Below are 18,760 nucleotides of genomic sequence, written 5' to 3' on the forward strand. Positions count from 1 at the left end.
AAGGAATATACATTATTTACAAATATGTCACCGTGTTTAGATTAACATTGGTTTTGTCCAAAACCGATGTTAATCTGCCGATGTTAAATCTGCTTTTTGTAGTAGCGCATATTATATAGAGTCATTTGGAGAAAAGAACATATCAGTGTCATTGTTAGTTCACTAGAATTATAAGGATGATAATGGTCTTAGACTGTCATAACTTTTCATGGTTCCACATACTTTGCCATTGCTGAATTCATTTCATTTAAAGGAATAAAACTCAAATTTATCCTATTATATGCCAAATCATGTCAACTCATTGCAGCAAATTACTACATGTATATGTCGACGCATTTTTTGTGGATAGGTGGTTGAATCTGTTGGTTGTGTCTAGCCTGGAGATCACTCTATGTGGTTAGGTGGTTGTTATCTCAATCATGTAATATAAAGTCTATGCTTAATGAAACAATCCAGTTCATTTTCAAGGATTCTCTAAGGGCCCTTTATTATTTTTGGATAATGTTTTTTCATTTTTGCTTTTTAACAAACAAAACTTGATACTTATGAACTAAGATAGCAACGATCTTATGGATATTGGATCATTGGGTGGTATACAGGTGCATGGGACTTAATAGGGGTTGGGAAGAAGCAGCATCAATGTTTTCTAGGGCCGCTGTGGAATTAAAGACGAGCAATCCTGCACTGCTCGAAACTGCTGGGAAATCTTGGGATAAGGTTTGATTCCATTACCATGTGTCTTTTCCACCATTGGTTTTAATTTATTATGGATGTTTTATTCTTTGTACTTGAATCAAGACTAGATTTTGTTTCATCAGAAACCTAATAATTCTAACTCCTCAATCCAAGTAGTGAAGATAAACAATGGTGAAATTGTAGAGAAGAAATCCACACCGGTAGAAGAATAAGCTGTTGTTGAATATTCAGCAAATATAAGATTAAAAAACCATCGTTTCTTCACTTGAATAATTTAAATTGGAAAATTGTAGATACTAGACCTGCATTCTTGGTGATGATTTGGCATAGATTCAAATAATATATATATATATATATATATATATATATATATATATATATATATATATAATTGGAAATATTATGTTTGTATATCAACTATAATTGCTTGTTGACAAACTTCACATTTCCAAAAAGTAATTTTCACTACAAGAAAAAATGACCTATGCTTACGGACGCCTTTTTCCTATAGACATGAATTAGTGTAGGTAAATCTCAAAAATACTTCTACCTACAACTAACTAATGTAGGTAAAACTCAACCATTTGTACCAACCATTATTTGCTGTAGGTAAATTCATTAAAACTAAAAAAAGACTTCTACCTACAATTACATTGTGTAGGTAAAACTCCAAAAAACTTGTGTCTATGGTTGATTAGTGTAGGTAAAACTTAAAAGGATTTCTACCTACAAAAGCACCGTGTAGGAAAAATTCTAAAAAACTTATACCTACAACTACGTGATGTAGATAAAACTTCATAGAACATGTGCCTATAATCGGTTGATGTAGGTATAACCTCAAAAGTCTTATACCTACGATTGTTGGTGTAGGTAAAACTCTTTAAGACGGATTAAATTTGAATACTAGTCTATTTGAAATATTTTGTCGAAAATAAAATTAGTGAATTTCTTTTTGGACATAAATATTTAGTTATTCTTAACAGCCTGATATTATTTATCTAATAATTGTTAACTTTTAATTTTTTTTATATTATTAGTGAATTAAAGTATTGTTTGAATGTTTACAGTTAAGACTTTACCGCTTTAAACTTAGGTTGGTACTTTAGAAATAAAAAAACAGCGACGAATCATGTCGATTCTATTAAAAAAAATTGGTGTAGACTCTAACGTCATTTGATTATGGCAACTGACGAAGCTAAATAGTTGTTAAAATTAAAGAATTCTAAACCAAAAATGTTGCCCTTATTTTTTCTTTAAGGAAATATAACGCTTGTTAAGAGGGGGAAATATTGAAAAATATACATATAAAAACTCGTTAAATTAGATAGGTTGGAGCATCTCGATCTGATTAAACATTTGATATAGACTCTAACATTATTTGATTACGGACATTGACTCTAACAATATGACTTATATTTGTGGGTTATATTTTGTGGGTTATTTTTTTAGGACATAAATATTTACCCTAAGCTTCCTTCTTCACTGAAGCTTTTTCGCGATTCACTTCCCTTTGCAGTTGTTGTTGCTGCTACTTCTGCCTTTGCTCCACCACCGAACCACTTCCCCTTCAAATAACGTTTCGTTTGCGCAAGGTGCATTTTGATCACTGATTCTGTGATTTGTGTGTTTCACCTGATATTTTGGAAGAATTTTTGTGCTTACATGCTGTTTTTGGTTACTGGATCCGTAAGCTTCTGTTGTGTTTTCAGGATCAAAATTCTTTTGACTTCATTTACTCTTGCTGATGTGGATCTACTTCGTAGCTGCATCTTGTATGTTTAGGTTTCGGTTTTTGCTTAATATTTTACTTGAATAAGCAATAGATAATTTATTCGCTTGGATTGGAATTTTCCTAGCCTGCAATGTTCACACGAACTGTAGGAATAAGGGTGAACCATATGCCTATTAATTTATATTTAGTTATGCCCTTTTCTTTTATGGAAGTCTTTTTTTCTACTAGGATTGAGTGAAAGGAATGTGCTAGTCTAGTTGTAGCAGTGGATTGTTGGCTCTGTTTCAGGTTTTGTTTCTGTTTCTTTAGTGGTTTACCTCTCTCTGGAGTTTCATTTAGATGGGGTTGCTTTAGTTATTAGTTCGTCTTCTTTGGATTTTAGCCCCTCAATTACAATATGGCAGTTAATAAAATTATATAGAGAGTTGAAAGTACTTGGGGGCAGTGAAAATTTGGCAATGCTCTTTAGTTTGTTTAGTGCCCATGTCTGCCACGAAATTTCCTTCACCACAGAATGCGTTGTATGTATGAAGTTCACCACAGAATGTTATCTGTCAAGCAACATTTGGTCCAGCCACTTCCACACCAGAAATGTTGGATTGGTGAAAAACAGTGAGGAACGTGAGCTTATTTACAGAGAAACAAGAAAGTGGTGCAAGCAATGAGCCTTAATAATAGGCTCCACCAATTGTTACCATAACAGAAAGTCATGCTCTGTGATTTGATGCAAAAATGTCACAAGAGCTTAAAGAGGAATAGACACCCACGGATGAATCTTGGTTTGTCCGAGAATGTGTGAACCAAAGAGTCATTGATTGGTGAGGAGTTTCCCACGATGGCTTAAAATAATAGTGTAGAAAGTCACACTCTTAACGAAGAGATTGAAACTCCATGTTTGCGACACAAATTGGTACAAATTCTGTGCAAAGTAAAAGGTTGGAGTAGAGTAGGACCATTAAATTATAGAGTAAGCCTAAAACTTATGTCTATGCAATTTAGGAATCAAAATCTCGCTATAAATATATTACAGCAAGTTATATAATTGATGCTATTCATTTAATAAGTATTTCCTTCACCTCTCTCTAGAATGCATTGTATGTATGGAGTTCACCACAGAATGTTGACAACACAATTTTACAACAGAATTAAATTCACGAGGCATTTGAAACCTACTGAATCACACATTTAACGGATCCTGCGTGAATTTCTATGTTAGAAAAAGTATAATAGTGTTACTAACATTTCAAAGTTGATTATTATATTCTTCCCCAATGTAACGAAGGAGACTAATAAATCGCCATATACTATCAATGAATTAGCACAGATTCAGATTATATTTCTATCCTATATCATCTAACGAGTATTGACAAAAAAAAAAAATCTTCAATCCTTCAGGCTCTTCCACTTTATTCTTATGGAAAAAGAAGTTTCTTCAATTAGGCGAATTCTTACAGGGCATATTGGGATAAGGTAACCTTTCATCATTGTGAATTTCAGTTATATTCAAAATATATATTGCGTGCTAATATTCAATAAAATGTGTAGCTCTCCGTAGAAGAGGCAAAGGAAGTTGTGTCATTCAAGAATGTGATGTTGGAGGTAATATCTCTTTTGCTCCTTATGTGACTAGTTTATTTCTATATGAAGTTATGTTGATGTGATTTGCCTTACTCAAGTACTGGTTAGGTCAATATGTTAGACTATGATTAGTAGAAATGAAAGTGGGGGTAGTTAAGTACATTAGCCTCTACATTCCATTTCACACTCTCACTTCAATTAAGATAAGCTTTACAACCACAAGCTCTTAATTTTATCCAAATTCATTGTGTCAAATGATGTTGTTAAAACCTGAAAGGATTGAACTGCTATACTTCCAGTTCAAGTTCAACTTGAATAAATTGATCAAAGCAAAAAAGTGATTACATAATACAGTATAAAACAAATTTTGAACTAGAACGCTTTACAACCACAAGCTCTTAATTTTATCCAAATTCATTGTGTCAAATGATGTTGTTAAAACCTGAAAGGATTGAACTGCTATACTTCCAGTTCAAGTTCAACTTGAATAAATTGATCAAAGCAAAAAAGTGATTACATAATACAGTATAAAACAAATTTATTAAAAATGAAAAATATCAACTAATGATTTAATGGTTATCAGTTCGTTTAATCAGTTCATTCGAAATGGCTATTAGGATGAGGAGTACGAATCTTCTAGAGAATAGATGAAGCATACATAATCTAAATCAAAGAGAAAATATAAACAACCTGGATTTTGTTTTTGGGGTGTACAAACTGGATATGGACATTACTCGTTGGATCAAAGAGAAAATATAAACAACCTGGATTTTGTTTTTGAAGTATACTTACATGCTTTTAGAAAACTTCTCGATTTAACACTCATAATCAAAATTCAAGGCAGATTGCTTACATATTTATTTATTTATGTAAATACTAAATAGTACTTTAGAAATTGGGTAAAAATATAATTTTCCCTTCTGCACTTTGCAGTTCTCTATGCACACACAATAGAGCACTAGTATAGCCACTAAATGAGAGTAAGAGTCAGGAAAATTGGATTACATTTCTAGAATACATATGTCAAGCTATGATTTATTTTATGTTTGTATAATAATATGCGGTAAACTTCAATACATTTCTAGTTGCCTGAGCCAACCGTTTGTTAGTTTGGGCCACAAAGAACCCCAGAATGACATACTCAATATAACAGAAAATTTCAACATCATGAGTGGGACATGCAAGTTAATGCAGTGCAGGGGTATACATTTTCACCAAATCTTCTTGGAGGTTCTGGTAAATCTCTAAAAATTCAAGCACCATTTTGAATTTAATGCAGTGCAGTGATATGAAAATGGTAATATATAGGTAGTATTTGAGTTAAGCTCATGAAAGCCAAATTAGAAGCCCTGCAACTGCAGCTAGAAGTCCCAATGATAGACATGGATTTATATACATTTGATGGTGTGGCTTATTCTGTTCATATATACTGAATAGTAGAGCAGAATTTTGATTTTCTCAATGTGTTGGTCTAAAAAGAATAAAATGTTTGTTGGGTTCATTGGCGACATTGTTTTACCTGATATTCCATTGATTGTTTCAGAACTGTCTTATTAGAAGTTTTGCCAACTATAATTAATGATAATATGATACTTAACAAATAACAACACCTGCAGGCAGGATAATCCCAGATAGTGTGATCTACAGTTATGGAACTGTTCTTCTGGATCTTCTAAGTGGCAAGCATATTCCTCCAAGCCATGTATGTTGCGTTCTAACAAGATCTAGTCTCTGCATTCATATAAGAATGTGCTTTATGCTTTATTTTGTTTCATAAGACATTATAAGCATTCTATGTTACCCTACATTTTCTGGATTTCATTGGTGTTTGGTGTGAATCATATGATTCAATCCAATTCATGTGAGTATTGCCTGGTTATGACTTTCTGGTTATGAGAATTTGCACTGAACATATGCTGGTAAAAAGTTGTTGTCACTCTAGACCCTCTTGCATGCTGCCGGATATTATGGTTGCTTTCTAGTTGAAGTTATGTTCACATAGCATAAAAAATGAATAATTCATTTCATTATTATTTGGAATCGTTTGATGTCTTGACTTGATACACAAATGCCTATTCATACTGCCTAGTTAATTCCATATGAAGTTGAATTTGGTATATGGGACACAGGTGTATGAAAGTTGGATATGAAAATGAGCTATTAGAGTTCTTTAATTTCTAGGAGCCTTTCCCTGAATTATCCTATAGGAACTTCAACTAACATGGTATGGTATAATATGATATGGATGGTAGATAATAATGTTTTTTTAAGCATATGGTCAAGAACTTAATTTTTAAAACTGAACGAGAAGAAAAAAGCAATTACCAGGGCAGCTAGTCAGAATAATCTTCATCCTCAAAATCAGGAATTCTACGAAAACGAGCTAAGGACTAACCATCTGGGTTGACATTTTTATCTGGCATTATTGATGTCTTTCTCTTAATTGAAAAACCACATCCAGAAACTGAGTCATATAAGCCTCCCATGCTCATGTCCTTTCTAGAGTTGGCATTTTCATTCAGAAAGCTGCAGAACAATCCCCATAATATTGAATTATTGATTAAAACCAATTAGTAAACAATCACTTCATTACCAGCTCTCAACAAGATGTTCAAAGCATATACCAAACATGTAATTTGCCACTTCATCTTATGGGTAGCTAGAATGGACCCAATTAATATTTTCCATATGTAGCACACCCTCTTATGAAAGAGCCCCTCTGGGCTTGATGCATAAACAAAGCCTAGACCCGTCCAACCAATCTTTGAGTTAAGATTTAACCCCTTTTATTTATAAGAATAAGGATAACAAGGATAGGCTCTACCCCACATAATCATAGAATTTATAATACCATGTCACAACATAGCTCTACAATCGTGTAAGGGCCCATTATGGTTTTTATATTAAACACCCACCATTGGCTTTCCGATCACACTATATACGTTACAGACTTCAAGATTAATGGAAAAGCATCAATTTGACAATCATATTATTCACTCTTAAGATGACACACCTGTACTGTACCTATTGATGTGCACTTTCATGCTTAAGTATTTTACGTTTCAGTCAAAATAAATTTTATATGTTAATATAAAACTTTGACCCCTATAATTGACACATTTGTCTTTTACTCTTTTCATTAAAAAAAACTTTACATTTTGGTTCCTACATGAAAAATGTTTGCCTGATAATGAATTTCAGTATTTCTTGATATTGGTTTCTGATTTTTGAGTTTTGATCGAGATATTAAGTTCACCAAAAATATGGAAACTTCAACAATTAAATAAATATATTGAATGAAATATGCAAATTTCAGTCTGCACCCCAACAATATAATTGTGAAATAATTGTGAGTAGTAGTTGATGTAGGTTTGCATAATTGAGTGATAGTGAAAAATGTCATTCTACTTTATAGTTGCTAACACGACTGTGATTGACTTATACCTGGATATTTTAATTATACTTTATTCTTCTTTTATTTTTTGGTATGGTGTTTAAAAAAATCATAGTCAATAATGTAGTTATATCTAATTTTTATTTTATTTTATTTTTTGGATTGGTTTATTCAACATACTATGGGAAAGCACAGAAAGTTGAATATAACTCAAAATGATGGTCAATCACAAGCAAAAGAGCAATCAATTGAAAGCTCTACTGAAGTGAACCAAAATAACAACTCTATACTTGAAGAAAATGCACAATTTGAAGGAGGTATAAAGATTTTATTAACTTAATTTCTTTATTTTATATTAAATTATTTATAACACAATTGTTTATTAACTAAATCAACAATCACAAACAGAACAACACATACAAGAAGATAGTCAAGTTCAGTCTCATACTTCTCTTGAAAGTGCAAGTGAAAGTTCAACTAAAGGTATTTATACACATATGCTTTTTTGGGTTAGAATTATAAGTACAATTCTGTTTGAGTTGAATATCTTTTAGAATATGATAAGATTAAATTTACTAGTGAGTTTCTTTTTTCCATATAGTTCAAATCTGTGTATGTGTGTGTTTGATAAATGTCATATCCATGAATGATTTAGGTAAAAAGAAAACTAGAGGTTATACACATATGCTAGATGTGTGGGACTTGCCAGATGGAGAATTCATACTTGTTGAAGTAGATCATTGGGGCAATCCTATGGGTTGGGAAGGGAAAACTCTACTGAATGCAATTGGGAGCTTGGTAAAGAGACACCAATGTGCTCCTATCAATTTTCTTAGCTGGAAAGACATGCCTAAGGACTATATTACTGACATGGTTGAATTAATTCAGTTCTGGTATAAAACTTTATAAGTGTTGTTTCATCTTGCTTCTTGAAAAATTTTATGTTTTCTAATGTCTAACAAAATGATCTTTTTTGTTTGTTAATGATACTCATAATAGAGTAAGTTTCGATTTGTTCCTGAATTAACGGAACAAACAAAGAAAATATTGATTGATGACATGAGTCTGAAATGGAGGTCATTTAAATATGAACTGAAATCAAAAGGGTATGATGAGAGCAAAACTAAGGAGGAAATGATTGCTCACATCCCAGATCCAAGGGTTGATCCTTCTCAATATCGTGATTTAGTACATTATTGGTGTTCTGAAAAAGGACAGGTATACATGACAATGTCACCAACCTTTTGCTAACATAAAAATTATATATTATATGTTTATTTTTATTATTGACTTTTTATATTTGTTGGTTATAGAAAATAAGCAACATCAACAAAAGGAGCCGCTCAAAATATGAGGACTTGCATTGCATGGGAACCAACAATCTTCCAAGACGGATTCATGAGATGGTTTGTCTTTTTTATATTTTTTATTATTAAATTGCTTAATACAAATAGGATGATTGATTTTTTTTAATTAACTAAAGTTAGACAACAAAGGCTAAGGGAGTGCAACCTTCTAGGGCAGAAATTTATATTGACACTCGAACTCAAAAAGATGGAAGCATTGTTACTGAAAAGGCTGCTATTGTAATTGTAAGAATTTTAATTTTTATTTCAATACTTTTTCTTTGTTTTGATCAATTTTCTAATAGAAGGTTATGGGGTGAGGGGGAGTAACTAATGTGGAGATCAGTTTTGTTTAGTGATATTGAAGTATTCAGGATATTGGTGTATGATTATAATTTATAAGGTGTATTTATGTAGGATGAACGAAAAAAGAAAATGGTTGAAGCAGAGAGTTCGCAAAATTTACAAAGCACCCAAGATTCTACTAATTGGACAAATGATATATATTCAAAAGTCAAAGGACCTGAAAAAAGAGGACGTGTGCGTTGTCTTGGCAAGCTTCCACATCAAGCAAGTTCATCTCAAAGCTCTTATGCAAACAATAGAATTCAAAAGTTGGAGAATTTGCTTGGAAATCTTGTAGCTGTGCTTAAAGTACTATTTGCAGAAGATCCACAAATTAATCAAGTCTTAGAAGCTATAGATCAAGAGGTATGAATTTATAATTCTACTTATTCAACGATTTAACTATGATATGATACTTTACAAAGAAAAAACATTCTTTTAATTTAGGTACCTACAAATGGTTATACCAGTAAAGATCATCAAACTACAAACAATCTTAACTAGAGGTGAGTTGAAATTTAAATGGTAATGAAAATGCGAGCCGGCGACAAAATGTTATTTCAGGAACATGATTTAGATGGTAATGAAGATGTGAGTGGGCGACAAAATGTTCAAGTGTTTGGTTTTTACATTGTCTATTTGTCCAGCAACTCGAATTAACTCTTTTATACATTTAGAAATTTAGAAACTTGTTACAATTTAGTGATGATTCCCTCCATGTAAAGAGGGTCATGGTGCACCAAAAATATACACTTAGGAAGGACTATCCACATGGTACTAAAAAACAAGGCAAAGTGAATTGGAAAATTTTCTATAGCACTACTAATGCTAGATCATTTCACAATGACAATGGATCAAGGGCTGCAATATGTTAAAAAGCACACAATCTAGTTACAATAATCACAAATTAGGCTAACAAAAATTTAATTGTATGTAGCAGGTTGTTGTAACTTTTCAAAGGCCATGTTGCAACAGATCTCTAACTTTGTGCAACATAATAATAAGCTCATGTATATTTAATTAAAAATTATAATCAACAAAGAGTGTAATTAGGAACTAGTTTTATTATTATTATATGACATTTACCTACAGAAGACCGTAGGTACAAGTAAATTGACTTTTACCTACAGTTAGAGATTATAGGTATAAATTAACATTTTTTACCTACACATTTGAAATAGTAGGTGTTACCTATAGTGATAGTTAAATTTGACTATAGGTAAAAATATATCCATAGGTAAAGCCTATGGTGACAGACTATTAGTTGTCACTGTATACCCCTCAAAGTTGACACAAAAAACGTCTGTAGGACAAAGTCCTTTATACATCTACCTACGGATTTTAGACTTCTAGTGATAGATTTTGACTGTAGGTAAAAGTCATTTTCCTTGTAGTATAATTTATTTTTGTAATATGCTTGTTGTAATGGTCATGTTGCCCACTTTGTTGATTTTGGTTGTCAACTTTGGTTAGTAATTGGAATGATTAATGGTGCATAGTGCAACCAAATTTTAAATATTATACAAGTAAAAATATTACATTGTATCTCCAACTTAAATATAAATAAATATAATTAATTCTATTTTTATTTGATAGTATTATTTCTCAAACATCATTCATTTAATTATAACTCTATTTTCAATGATTATTTTATATTCATGATAACAAGGTATAATAAAAAATATTATTTTTTTTTTACTTGAGATTAGTATGTCAACTAATCTAATTTTTTAATTAGTGTGAAATTAGTTATTTTTATTTATATATGAATTGAGAGGCACTATAAATAAGAAATATAAATAATTGGATGATTAATAATATAAATTAATTAAATTAATTGTAAATTTTAATTTTCAAATATTTATAATAGCAAATAATTAATATTAATTAATTGATCATGCAGTGTGTTTGCCACTACTAACTGGTAATAAGTGTTTTGGATCAAGTTAGAAATTTCAAGACTATTCTCAAATAAACATGACATTATATAACACATTTGCTTATATTGCTTTTCTTGTTAAATGTAGCTTTATAGTGAAGTTAGTAGGTCATTTGCTATAAGATAGAATGATGAACTAGAGCATACTTGACATTTGCTACACTCTAGTGGCAATATGCAAAGAGTTCTATGGGCTCATTGGAAATCATCAGGTGGCCTTGACCCACTTTGGACAGAGTGTTTTCCTCCTCACCATCTGCAACTCTAAACCAAAACCTGACCCTAGATGACACTTCTTGTATCACCAAGTTCCTAATTCAATCTCTTTTTAAAGTCTTTCTGACGGAGTACAAAGTGACTTGCAGCAGTTTGGTGAGTAATCAAATACTCCTCTGTATGTCAAATTTTAAAATCATATATATATATAATATATATAATATGAATTTCATGTTAATTTCAGGATGTGTCGAGTACCATGTACTCATTTATGAAAGTCGCAGGATTCACCCATTTGAACTTGGAAGGAACTATGGAGTATAGGATAGTTTATAATCATTGGAAAAAGACTCCAAAAATTGGAAATGGATGGAGGAGTTTTGCACAATCACAAAATTTGTAAGCTGGAACTCAAATATAATTTGAGTTCCTAGATGCAACTTCTAACTTTGTTTTATTTTGAATTTGTTTGTAATTAAAGTACATTACTATTCTACTATTATAAATCTATAAATGTTTGTTTATAAGTCTTGGTGATATATTTTGTGAGAAATATATGAACATCCTGAACACATTTGTGGTATATTTTGTTTATAAATGTTTATAACTACTCTTTGTGCATGATATACTTTGTTTATAACTTTTGGTATATTGCTTATTTTGTGTTTTTCATAATTTTGAATGATAAGTTGTGATATGAATAGTTACAGGTTGGTAATTAAAAAAATAGATAGGATATTAAAAAAATCCAAAAAATAATATCGGTTTTAATCGATGTTGTTGTTTATTGACAATATCGGTTTTTCTAAAAATCAATGTTGGTGAGAAGAAAACAACATCAATTTTTAAACAACCAATGTTAACATTGATATTTTAACGTCGGTAGTTTCAACATCGATTATTAACTGATGTTAAAAGTCTTTAATAACCAATGTAAAAAAACTTATTTTCTAGTAGTGAACTAAACATGCATATATTGAATGACAAACAAAAAAATTCGTAAGACTAGATAGTCTATTTCTAGTATTGATTAAAATCATTGGTAATTTCAACAAGTTAAAAAGAAATAAATGAATTATTCTCCTCAAAACTGTGACATTGTATGGGCAAGAATAAAAAATTTAGTTCAAGAGTCGATGAAAGTACCTAAATGACAAATTTTCTTTACTATTTGAAATATTAGTTAGTCTTAATATATTTTTCCAAAAATAAATTAAGAATTGAAAAAATAAAGAAAGTGTAACATATACAACTTATAGTCTTCGTTGGTCCCTCCTTGAATTTGTTTTTTGGGATAATTATAATTGTTTGGTTAGGCTGACCATTTTGGTTTCTTTGAAATAGTTTTTAGATTAATTGAATGTGATCAAATAGAATGGAGTAATATAGTATTTTAAGTCATTTTATATTTTGGATTATTTAAATTATAATGGAATGGGACTATATAAAATGATAAAATGGGTTCTATTCAATTCCATTTAAAACTCTTGTTTCTTAATTTGACGGATATCAAATGGAATCATAATATATATTATTTTTACTTTCATCCAATCACAATTTTATCCTTTTTAATTTAAACTCTCACACATTTTTCATTTTTACTTTGTATCTTTTTTCAATTTAAACTTTTGTTTTCCGACGCTCTAACCCTGCCTATGAAGTCGAACTTCTCTGCCATGCCTACCTGGTACAACACTATACTCTACTACACTAGCTACTAGCTTTTACGACTTAGTATTATTTATTTAATAAATAATTATTGTGTCATAATGAGATGGCACATTGTAGTGTAGAAAGTGGACAAACAGTGAAGCGTGGTGCGCATGAATTGTTTGTTTTGAATGACATGTGTTAGTGAAAGGATTGGAGTTAATTGGCAGTTACCGACTATCCGTTGGTTATTTTCGACAGATATTTCAGTCGATAATTTTCAACAAATATATCACTTGAAAAAAGGCCTTCGGTATTTCTAATGGATATATTTGTCGAAAATTAGCAACGGACATAAAATTTCGTCAGTTGGTATTCCTTACGAGCATTTTATCGATGGATTTTGGTCCGTCAGAAATATTTAATTATCGACAGATTTTGGAGTTTAACGACGGTTGCACAAGTAGTATAAAACAGTAAGACTAAGTATCAAATTCCATAAGATCTATGCTTGTACTCAGAGCTATGTGTGTGTGTGTATACACACACACACACACACACACACACACACACACATATATATATATATATATAGTTAATTACTAAGTAATTAGTGACTTAAATCGAATCTTGTTCATTGATTAACTACAAGTATAAACTAAAAGAAATTAACTGTAAAGAAAGGAACATGAAGGTTAAGAAAACAAACGCTCGAAGTTGTGAGATAGCGTTGTAATGAGTTAAGGAACTTGCTGGGGGCTCCGCTTGCCAAAACTACTCTTGATGTAATCTTAATAAATTTTCTATTTTAACATTAATAGAATTATTACCCGCATCTACTAGTCTATTCTAACCAAGATCCCTCGAGTGAAAGAACCTAAATCACTTAATATCGCTCTCAATCCCTTGGTGATTGATTACTAAATGATTTGCATTAAGAGCAAAGATGCATGAACAGGCTAAAGAAGACCATTTTATCCCTAGATATGACTCACTTTAGATATTCTTCTCAAGTTCTTAACATATCAACATTTCCCAATATTTATATCCTAAAATAATACATAAAGATTGATGATCAAACCATTAGTATGTGAATAAGCACATGGATGAATAATAATAACAACATTATATTAAAAGATAGTTTAGAATCATTTCATCAAAGAGAGTTTAGTTTGCATAACTCCCAACAACGGGTGGCTTTAACCTCTCATTGTCAATTGAGACTTACCAATATGAAAGTGGGATCAAACGAAAGAGAATGGAAGAGAAATGGATCGATCAGAGCTCTAGAAATGGATTTTCCTTGCATTGGCTTCTTTGCTTTCCTCTACTTCTTCGTTCCTTTGCTTCTTGGTTTCTTCGTGTGTAAGGAAAAAATGTTTCCTTTCCTTTTTATATGGTTCACCAGGTGAATGGCCAATCAGAGTTCTCTTGTGTGCTTAGCACGACACTCGCGTTGAGCATACTTGTATAGCTGGATCAAGTGGTTGCACGCTAAGCGTAAGATGCGTACTTGCTCGTGACAATTGTCTTCCAATGTGGCTTCCTCTGCTAAATGACCTGTTGGGGCTGAGCGATTTTGACTCCCTGAGCGAGGAGGTCGCGCATAGCATGTCACTTAAGTTCATGAATCCTCTTCCAGGCCTCTGCTATAACTCTATACAAAATATAACAAGAATTTCTCTAAAAATCATAAACTTTAACTTCTTTTGGATAAAATCTTAGAAGAAGGTAAGTTCCTATTGTTTTAACACAAAATAAGCAATAAAAGAGAAGAAAATTAGATAATTGCTATGTGATTTCAGTATAAACACTTATCAAACTCCCCCAAATTTCAAGCTTTGCATGTCTCAAGTAAAAGTAAACTAAAACTATACCAAGTTAGATCAATTGAAATGTTTAAGCTATAACCAATCACAATAATTGAGATAATTGCATATCTTTCAACAAGTTCAATTTCCAATTTTTAAGTTCACACAAGCCATGGTTTTATGATGAAATCATGCAAAGAATACACTCAGAGATTGAAAAGGTTAGCAAGCATGACAAGTGTCGCAACCTACCCTTCGGCGGGAGGGTGACGCGGGGGCTCACGGGTGCGTCTTCCATTGGAGGAAAATGCGCGGAGTCGCCACCAACGTTTATTTGAGGAAAACGTCGGAAAAACCAGAAAAGGTGTGGTCTACGAACTTTAAGTGTGAAAGGTGCGGGAGTTGTTTTTACGCACGGGGAAGGTATTAGCACCCCACGCATCCGTCACAAGGAACGACAGCCTTTAACAAAGTGTCCAATATCATGTTTTCGATTTGTTTTATTTTCCCTTTTTTATGTTTTTATGTTTTTATGTTTTTTATGGGTCTTTTGTATTTTTATCTTTTTGTGGTCGACAAGGGTGTTTCCCTCACTCCTACGTATCCTCAATTGCGATGAGGAAATCAGACCTACGTAGTTCTTTTTAGAACTAAACGTTGGTTAAGTTGTTTTGATCTTTTTCCACAAGATCAATTTTAACCGCACAAAAATCATTTAAGGCGTTGGACCATTAAACAATCTTTTGATTCTTTTGAAAGGAGAGAAACATTAAGGTGTTGAACCACTAATGATCTCTTGGGGTGGTTGACAAAAGCAAGGATTTTTCTCCTACGTATCCTCAATTGCGATGAAGAAATCAGACATACGTAGTTCTTGCAAAAGCAGCAAAGTTACATGTTAATTTTATGCTTTTGAACGGTCCATATTAACCGATAAAAGCAAAGAGGACCGTTTAAGGCGTTGGACCTTAAAATGGTTTTTAGTGATTTTTGCGGACAAAGCTTGATTTGTGAGTTGATTTTAGCCTTAGTTTCACTTTGGTTATTAGTCTATTCATTCAAGGAAACTTCCAAATAAAAACGTCCGATTGATTTTTTTGATTATTTTATTCAAAGATATTTTTGATTATTTTTTTATTATTTTTTTCAACATATTTTGATTATTTTATTATTATTTTTCCTTTTTTTTTTGTTTAACAATGGTTACATTGTGAATGATCGGTTAGATTTTGCTTTAACAGTGATTAAACGAGATTACAACGCAAATGATCGGTTGAAATTCATTTTATCATTTATTAGGTGATATAACGTCTTAAACGATCGGTTAAAGCTCGTTAAAAACGGAAGAAAAGAAAATCGAAAGTGAACGAGATGAAGATGGTGTTTTTATTGGTGGGAAATTTGGCTTTGAGTGTTTTGGCCTTTCCTTTTCTGTTTTTGTTTAGTGCGAGCCGAAAAAGTCACCGACGCACAGGATTTTGGTTGGCAATCAAAGGGAGAGGACCACTTCAAGTCGTGGTTTCCGTTCTTTTCTTATTTTCTTGTGACAATCCCGTATTGTTCAGATATTGTCTGGTCCAAAGACCTTTCTGTATATTTATTTTGTTTTCTTCAGATCTTTGATCGGGAATTTTTCTTTTTGTTTTCTTTTCTTCCGATCTTTGATCGGGAACTTTCTTTTTTCTTTTTTTTCTTCCGAGGGCAAGAATGGACATTCTCACCCTGGGTCAAGGTTTATAGTGAGTTGGGATTTTGGCTCAAGGCTTGTAGAATGGCTGGACATGATTTGGCCAGCGGTTCAGGGATAAAGGAATGTCTCACATTATTTCCATGACACACATGCAACAATGATGATTTGGAAATTTTATGCAAAACTGGTCATGCATGCACCCATGTGGACACTCAAGCATCAAGTTTTTATGGTCATGTGACACTAGGGCTCAGGATTCATTTTCCCTATTTAAGTCAACCCAGTGTTTTCAAAACATGTTCTTTTATCAATTCATGCATTCATCCAAGTCCATTTTGGGTGTTCGGGAAAATTTTCACAGCATTCACCCTTCAGGTGTATACACATTTTTTCAACAAAACCTTGTGTTTTGATCGGTGAGTCTTTTTTCAAAGAAAAACTGGAAGTTAATTCTTTTCAAAAGCATGTTGGCTTTTCAGCCAAAAGATTTTTTTTTTGTTCTTGTTTGTTTTTGTTTTTGTTTTTGTTATTTTTTTAAAAAGATTAAAAACAGCTTGTAACCTGGGCACGGCTGATGCCCGAGATCACATCTTTTTTGAAAAAGGCATGCGAACGAAAGTGCACAAGACCTACACATTTTTTTTGTGTTTCAGACAAATCGTCGTAAAGTACGACCATATGCCCAAAGCGATAAATTACTCGCAATGCAACAGATAACTGCACATTCAGTTTAATCATAATGGACATAATAATTGGAAGCAGATAATGTCATATCACAAGAGAAATAACAAAATAATAGAAGAACTGAAAGCATTAATGAAGGATAAATCATAAGTTTGGCAATCCCGATTGTATGGCTTCGCCTCCTCCAAGGAAGTGCGGAAATTCATCATCCCTCAGCTGCCCCTATCTCGATATGAGGAATAACCATCCTTTGATGGCCTCGAAACGCTATTGATGTTCCACGCTCTAGAATCGGTGTTTGTCAAAGCCTGTGTCGGCTTGTGGGGCCACACTGGAATCCTCTTCAATGATGCCCTTCATGGACCACTTCGCCGGAAGCTTCTTCGTAGCCAATTCTAGGTTGCCTCCTAGTAGCGCTTCTTTAACGTCTTGAGCCGAACGCGTGATGACTTGTCGGTCATAGGCATAGTAATTTTGCTTATCTTTGGCTTTGGACTTGGTTGCCTGCTAGTCGGCCACGGGTCGTAGGCAACGCTCCAGCCTTTGTAGATGAGCTGAGGGGCTCTGGAGGTGGCGACGGTGCGTCTGTTGCCCACTGCCGGCCATCCCTTGGCTGTTGTGGTGTCTCGCCCTACGCCTGCTTGGGGGCGCAGTACTTCTTGATGAAAGCTCGGTTAGAAGGAGGCCTGATGACCTTGCTGGGGGCGACAGACACTCTGTAGAACTGACATAGGCCCATAATTAGAGCTAGAAATCCTAAGACCCTATTGGATTTCTCCGGGTCCACTGGGTGTCTTGCGGGCGCGATCCCTGCAAACAATAGATGACAACAGAAATCAGTTAAGCGATGCGCATACTGTCGCAACCTACCCTTCGGCGGGAGGGCGACGCACGACTCGCGGGTGCGTCTTCCAAGAAAGGAATACGCGCGGAGTCACCACCAACGTTTATTTGAGGAAAATGTCGAAAAAACCGGAAAAGACATGATCTACGAACTTTAAGTGAAAGGTTCGGGAGTTGTATTTACGCACGGGGAATGTATTAGCACCCCACGCGTCCGTCACAAGAGACAACAGCCTTTTAATTAAATGTGCAAACATGACTTCAATTTTATGTTCCCTTTTATGTTTTTATTCCTTTTTATATATATTTTTATCTTTTTGCGGTCGACGAGGGTGTTTCCCTTGCTCCTACGTATTCCTTAATTGCGATAAGGAAATCAGACCTACGTAGTTCTTTGTGAACAAAGTGTTTTGGTTAAGTTGTTTTTATCTTTTTTGCAAAATATGTTTTTATTGAATGAAAGGTCATTTAAGGCGTTGGACCATTAAACAATCTTTCGATTCCTTTGAAAAGAGAGAAGACATTAAGGCATTGGACCATTAATGATCTCTTTATTTTTGAAAGAGGTAATAAAGTTACATGTTGATTTTAGGTCTTTAGAAATCTACACTTAACAAATAAAAGCGGAGAAGACCATTTCAAGGGGTTGGACCTTTGAAAAATGGCTTTTTTAGGCGATGACAAAAGTTTGGTTTATGAATTGATTTTAGCCTTAGTTTCACTTTGGTTATTAGTCGATTCGATTAAGAAAGAAAAATCCTAAAGAGAAACGTCTGATTGATTTTTTTGTTTATTTTACTAAAAGATATTTTTTATTATTATATTATTATTTTATC

At 32.9% G+C, this 18,760-nt stretch overlaps 1 protein-coding gene across 7 annotated transcripts; it reads left to right on the forward strand.

The window, feature by feature from the left end:
* The first annotated feature begins 2,056 nt into the window (after positions 1-2,056).
* LOC121173176 (uncharacterized) lies at positions 2,057-11,757 on the forward strand. Of its 7 annotated transcripts, none has more exons than XR_005887517.1 (10): positions 2,057-2,288; positions 2,406-2,468; positions 3,824-3,898; positions 3,974-4,027; positions 5,623-5,708; positions 7,596-7,717; positions 7,809-7,883; positions 8,714-8,806; positions 8,925-8,992; positions 9,164-9,236. XR_005887517.1 is itself a non-coding variant. In XM_041007277.1 (8 exons), the coding sequence occupies exons 2-6, from the start codon at positions 8,460-8,462 to the stop codon at positions 9,593-9,595; spliced, it is 708 nt and encodes a 235-aa protein (XP_040863211.1). In that variant the 5' UTR covers positions 7,911-8,293; positions 8,400-8,459; the 3' UTR covers positions 9,596-9,597; positions 11,119-11,402; positions 11,491-11,757. The 7 variants fall into 7 exon arrangements, 1 of the variants encoding a protein (XP_040863211.1); XR_005887516.1 differs by having other exon boundaries at positions 8,884-8,992; positions 9,164-9,196; XR_005887515.1 differs by lacking the exon at positions 8,925-8,992 and having other exon boundaries at positions 9,164-9,301.
* Positions 11,758-18,760: the final 7,003 nt, after the last annotated feature.

The sequence above is a fragment of the Glycine max genome, chromosome 12, assembly GCF_000004515.6.
Source record: "Glycine max cultivar Williams 82 chromosome 12, Glycine_max_v4.0, whole genome shotgun sequence".
Taxonomy (NCBI): Eukaryota; Viridiplantae; Streptophyta; class Magnoliopsida; order Fabales; family Fabaceae; genus Glycine; species Glycine max.

What these genes read in the sequence shown, in the direction of transcription:
- LOC121173176 (XM_041007277.1), top strand. Translation starts at nt 8,460, where the DNA reads ATGAGTCTGAAATGGAGGTCATTTAAATATGAACTGAAATCAAAAGGG. An exon ending in CAAGACGGATTCATGAGATG is followed by an intron (nt 8,807 to 8,887) that starts GTTTGTCTTTTT and finishes AACTAAAGTTAG; the next exon opens with ACAACAAAGGCTAAGGGAGT. An exon ending in AAAAGGCTGCTATTGTAATT is followed by an intron (nt 8,993 to 9,163) that starts GTAAGAATTTTA and finishes GTATTTATGTAG; the next exon opens with GATGAACGAAAAAAGAAAAT.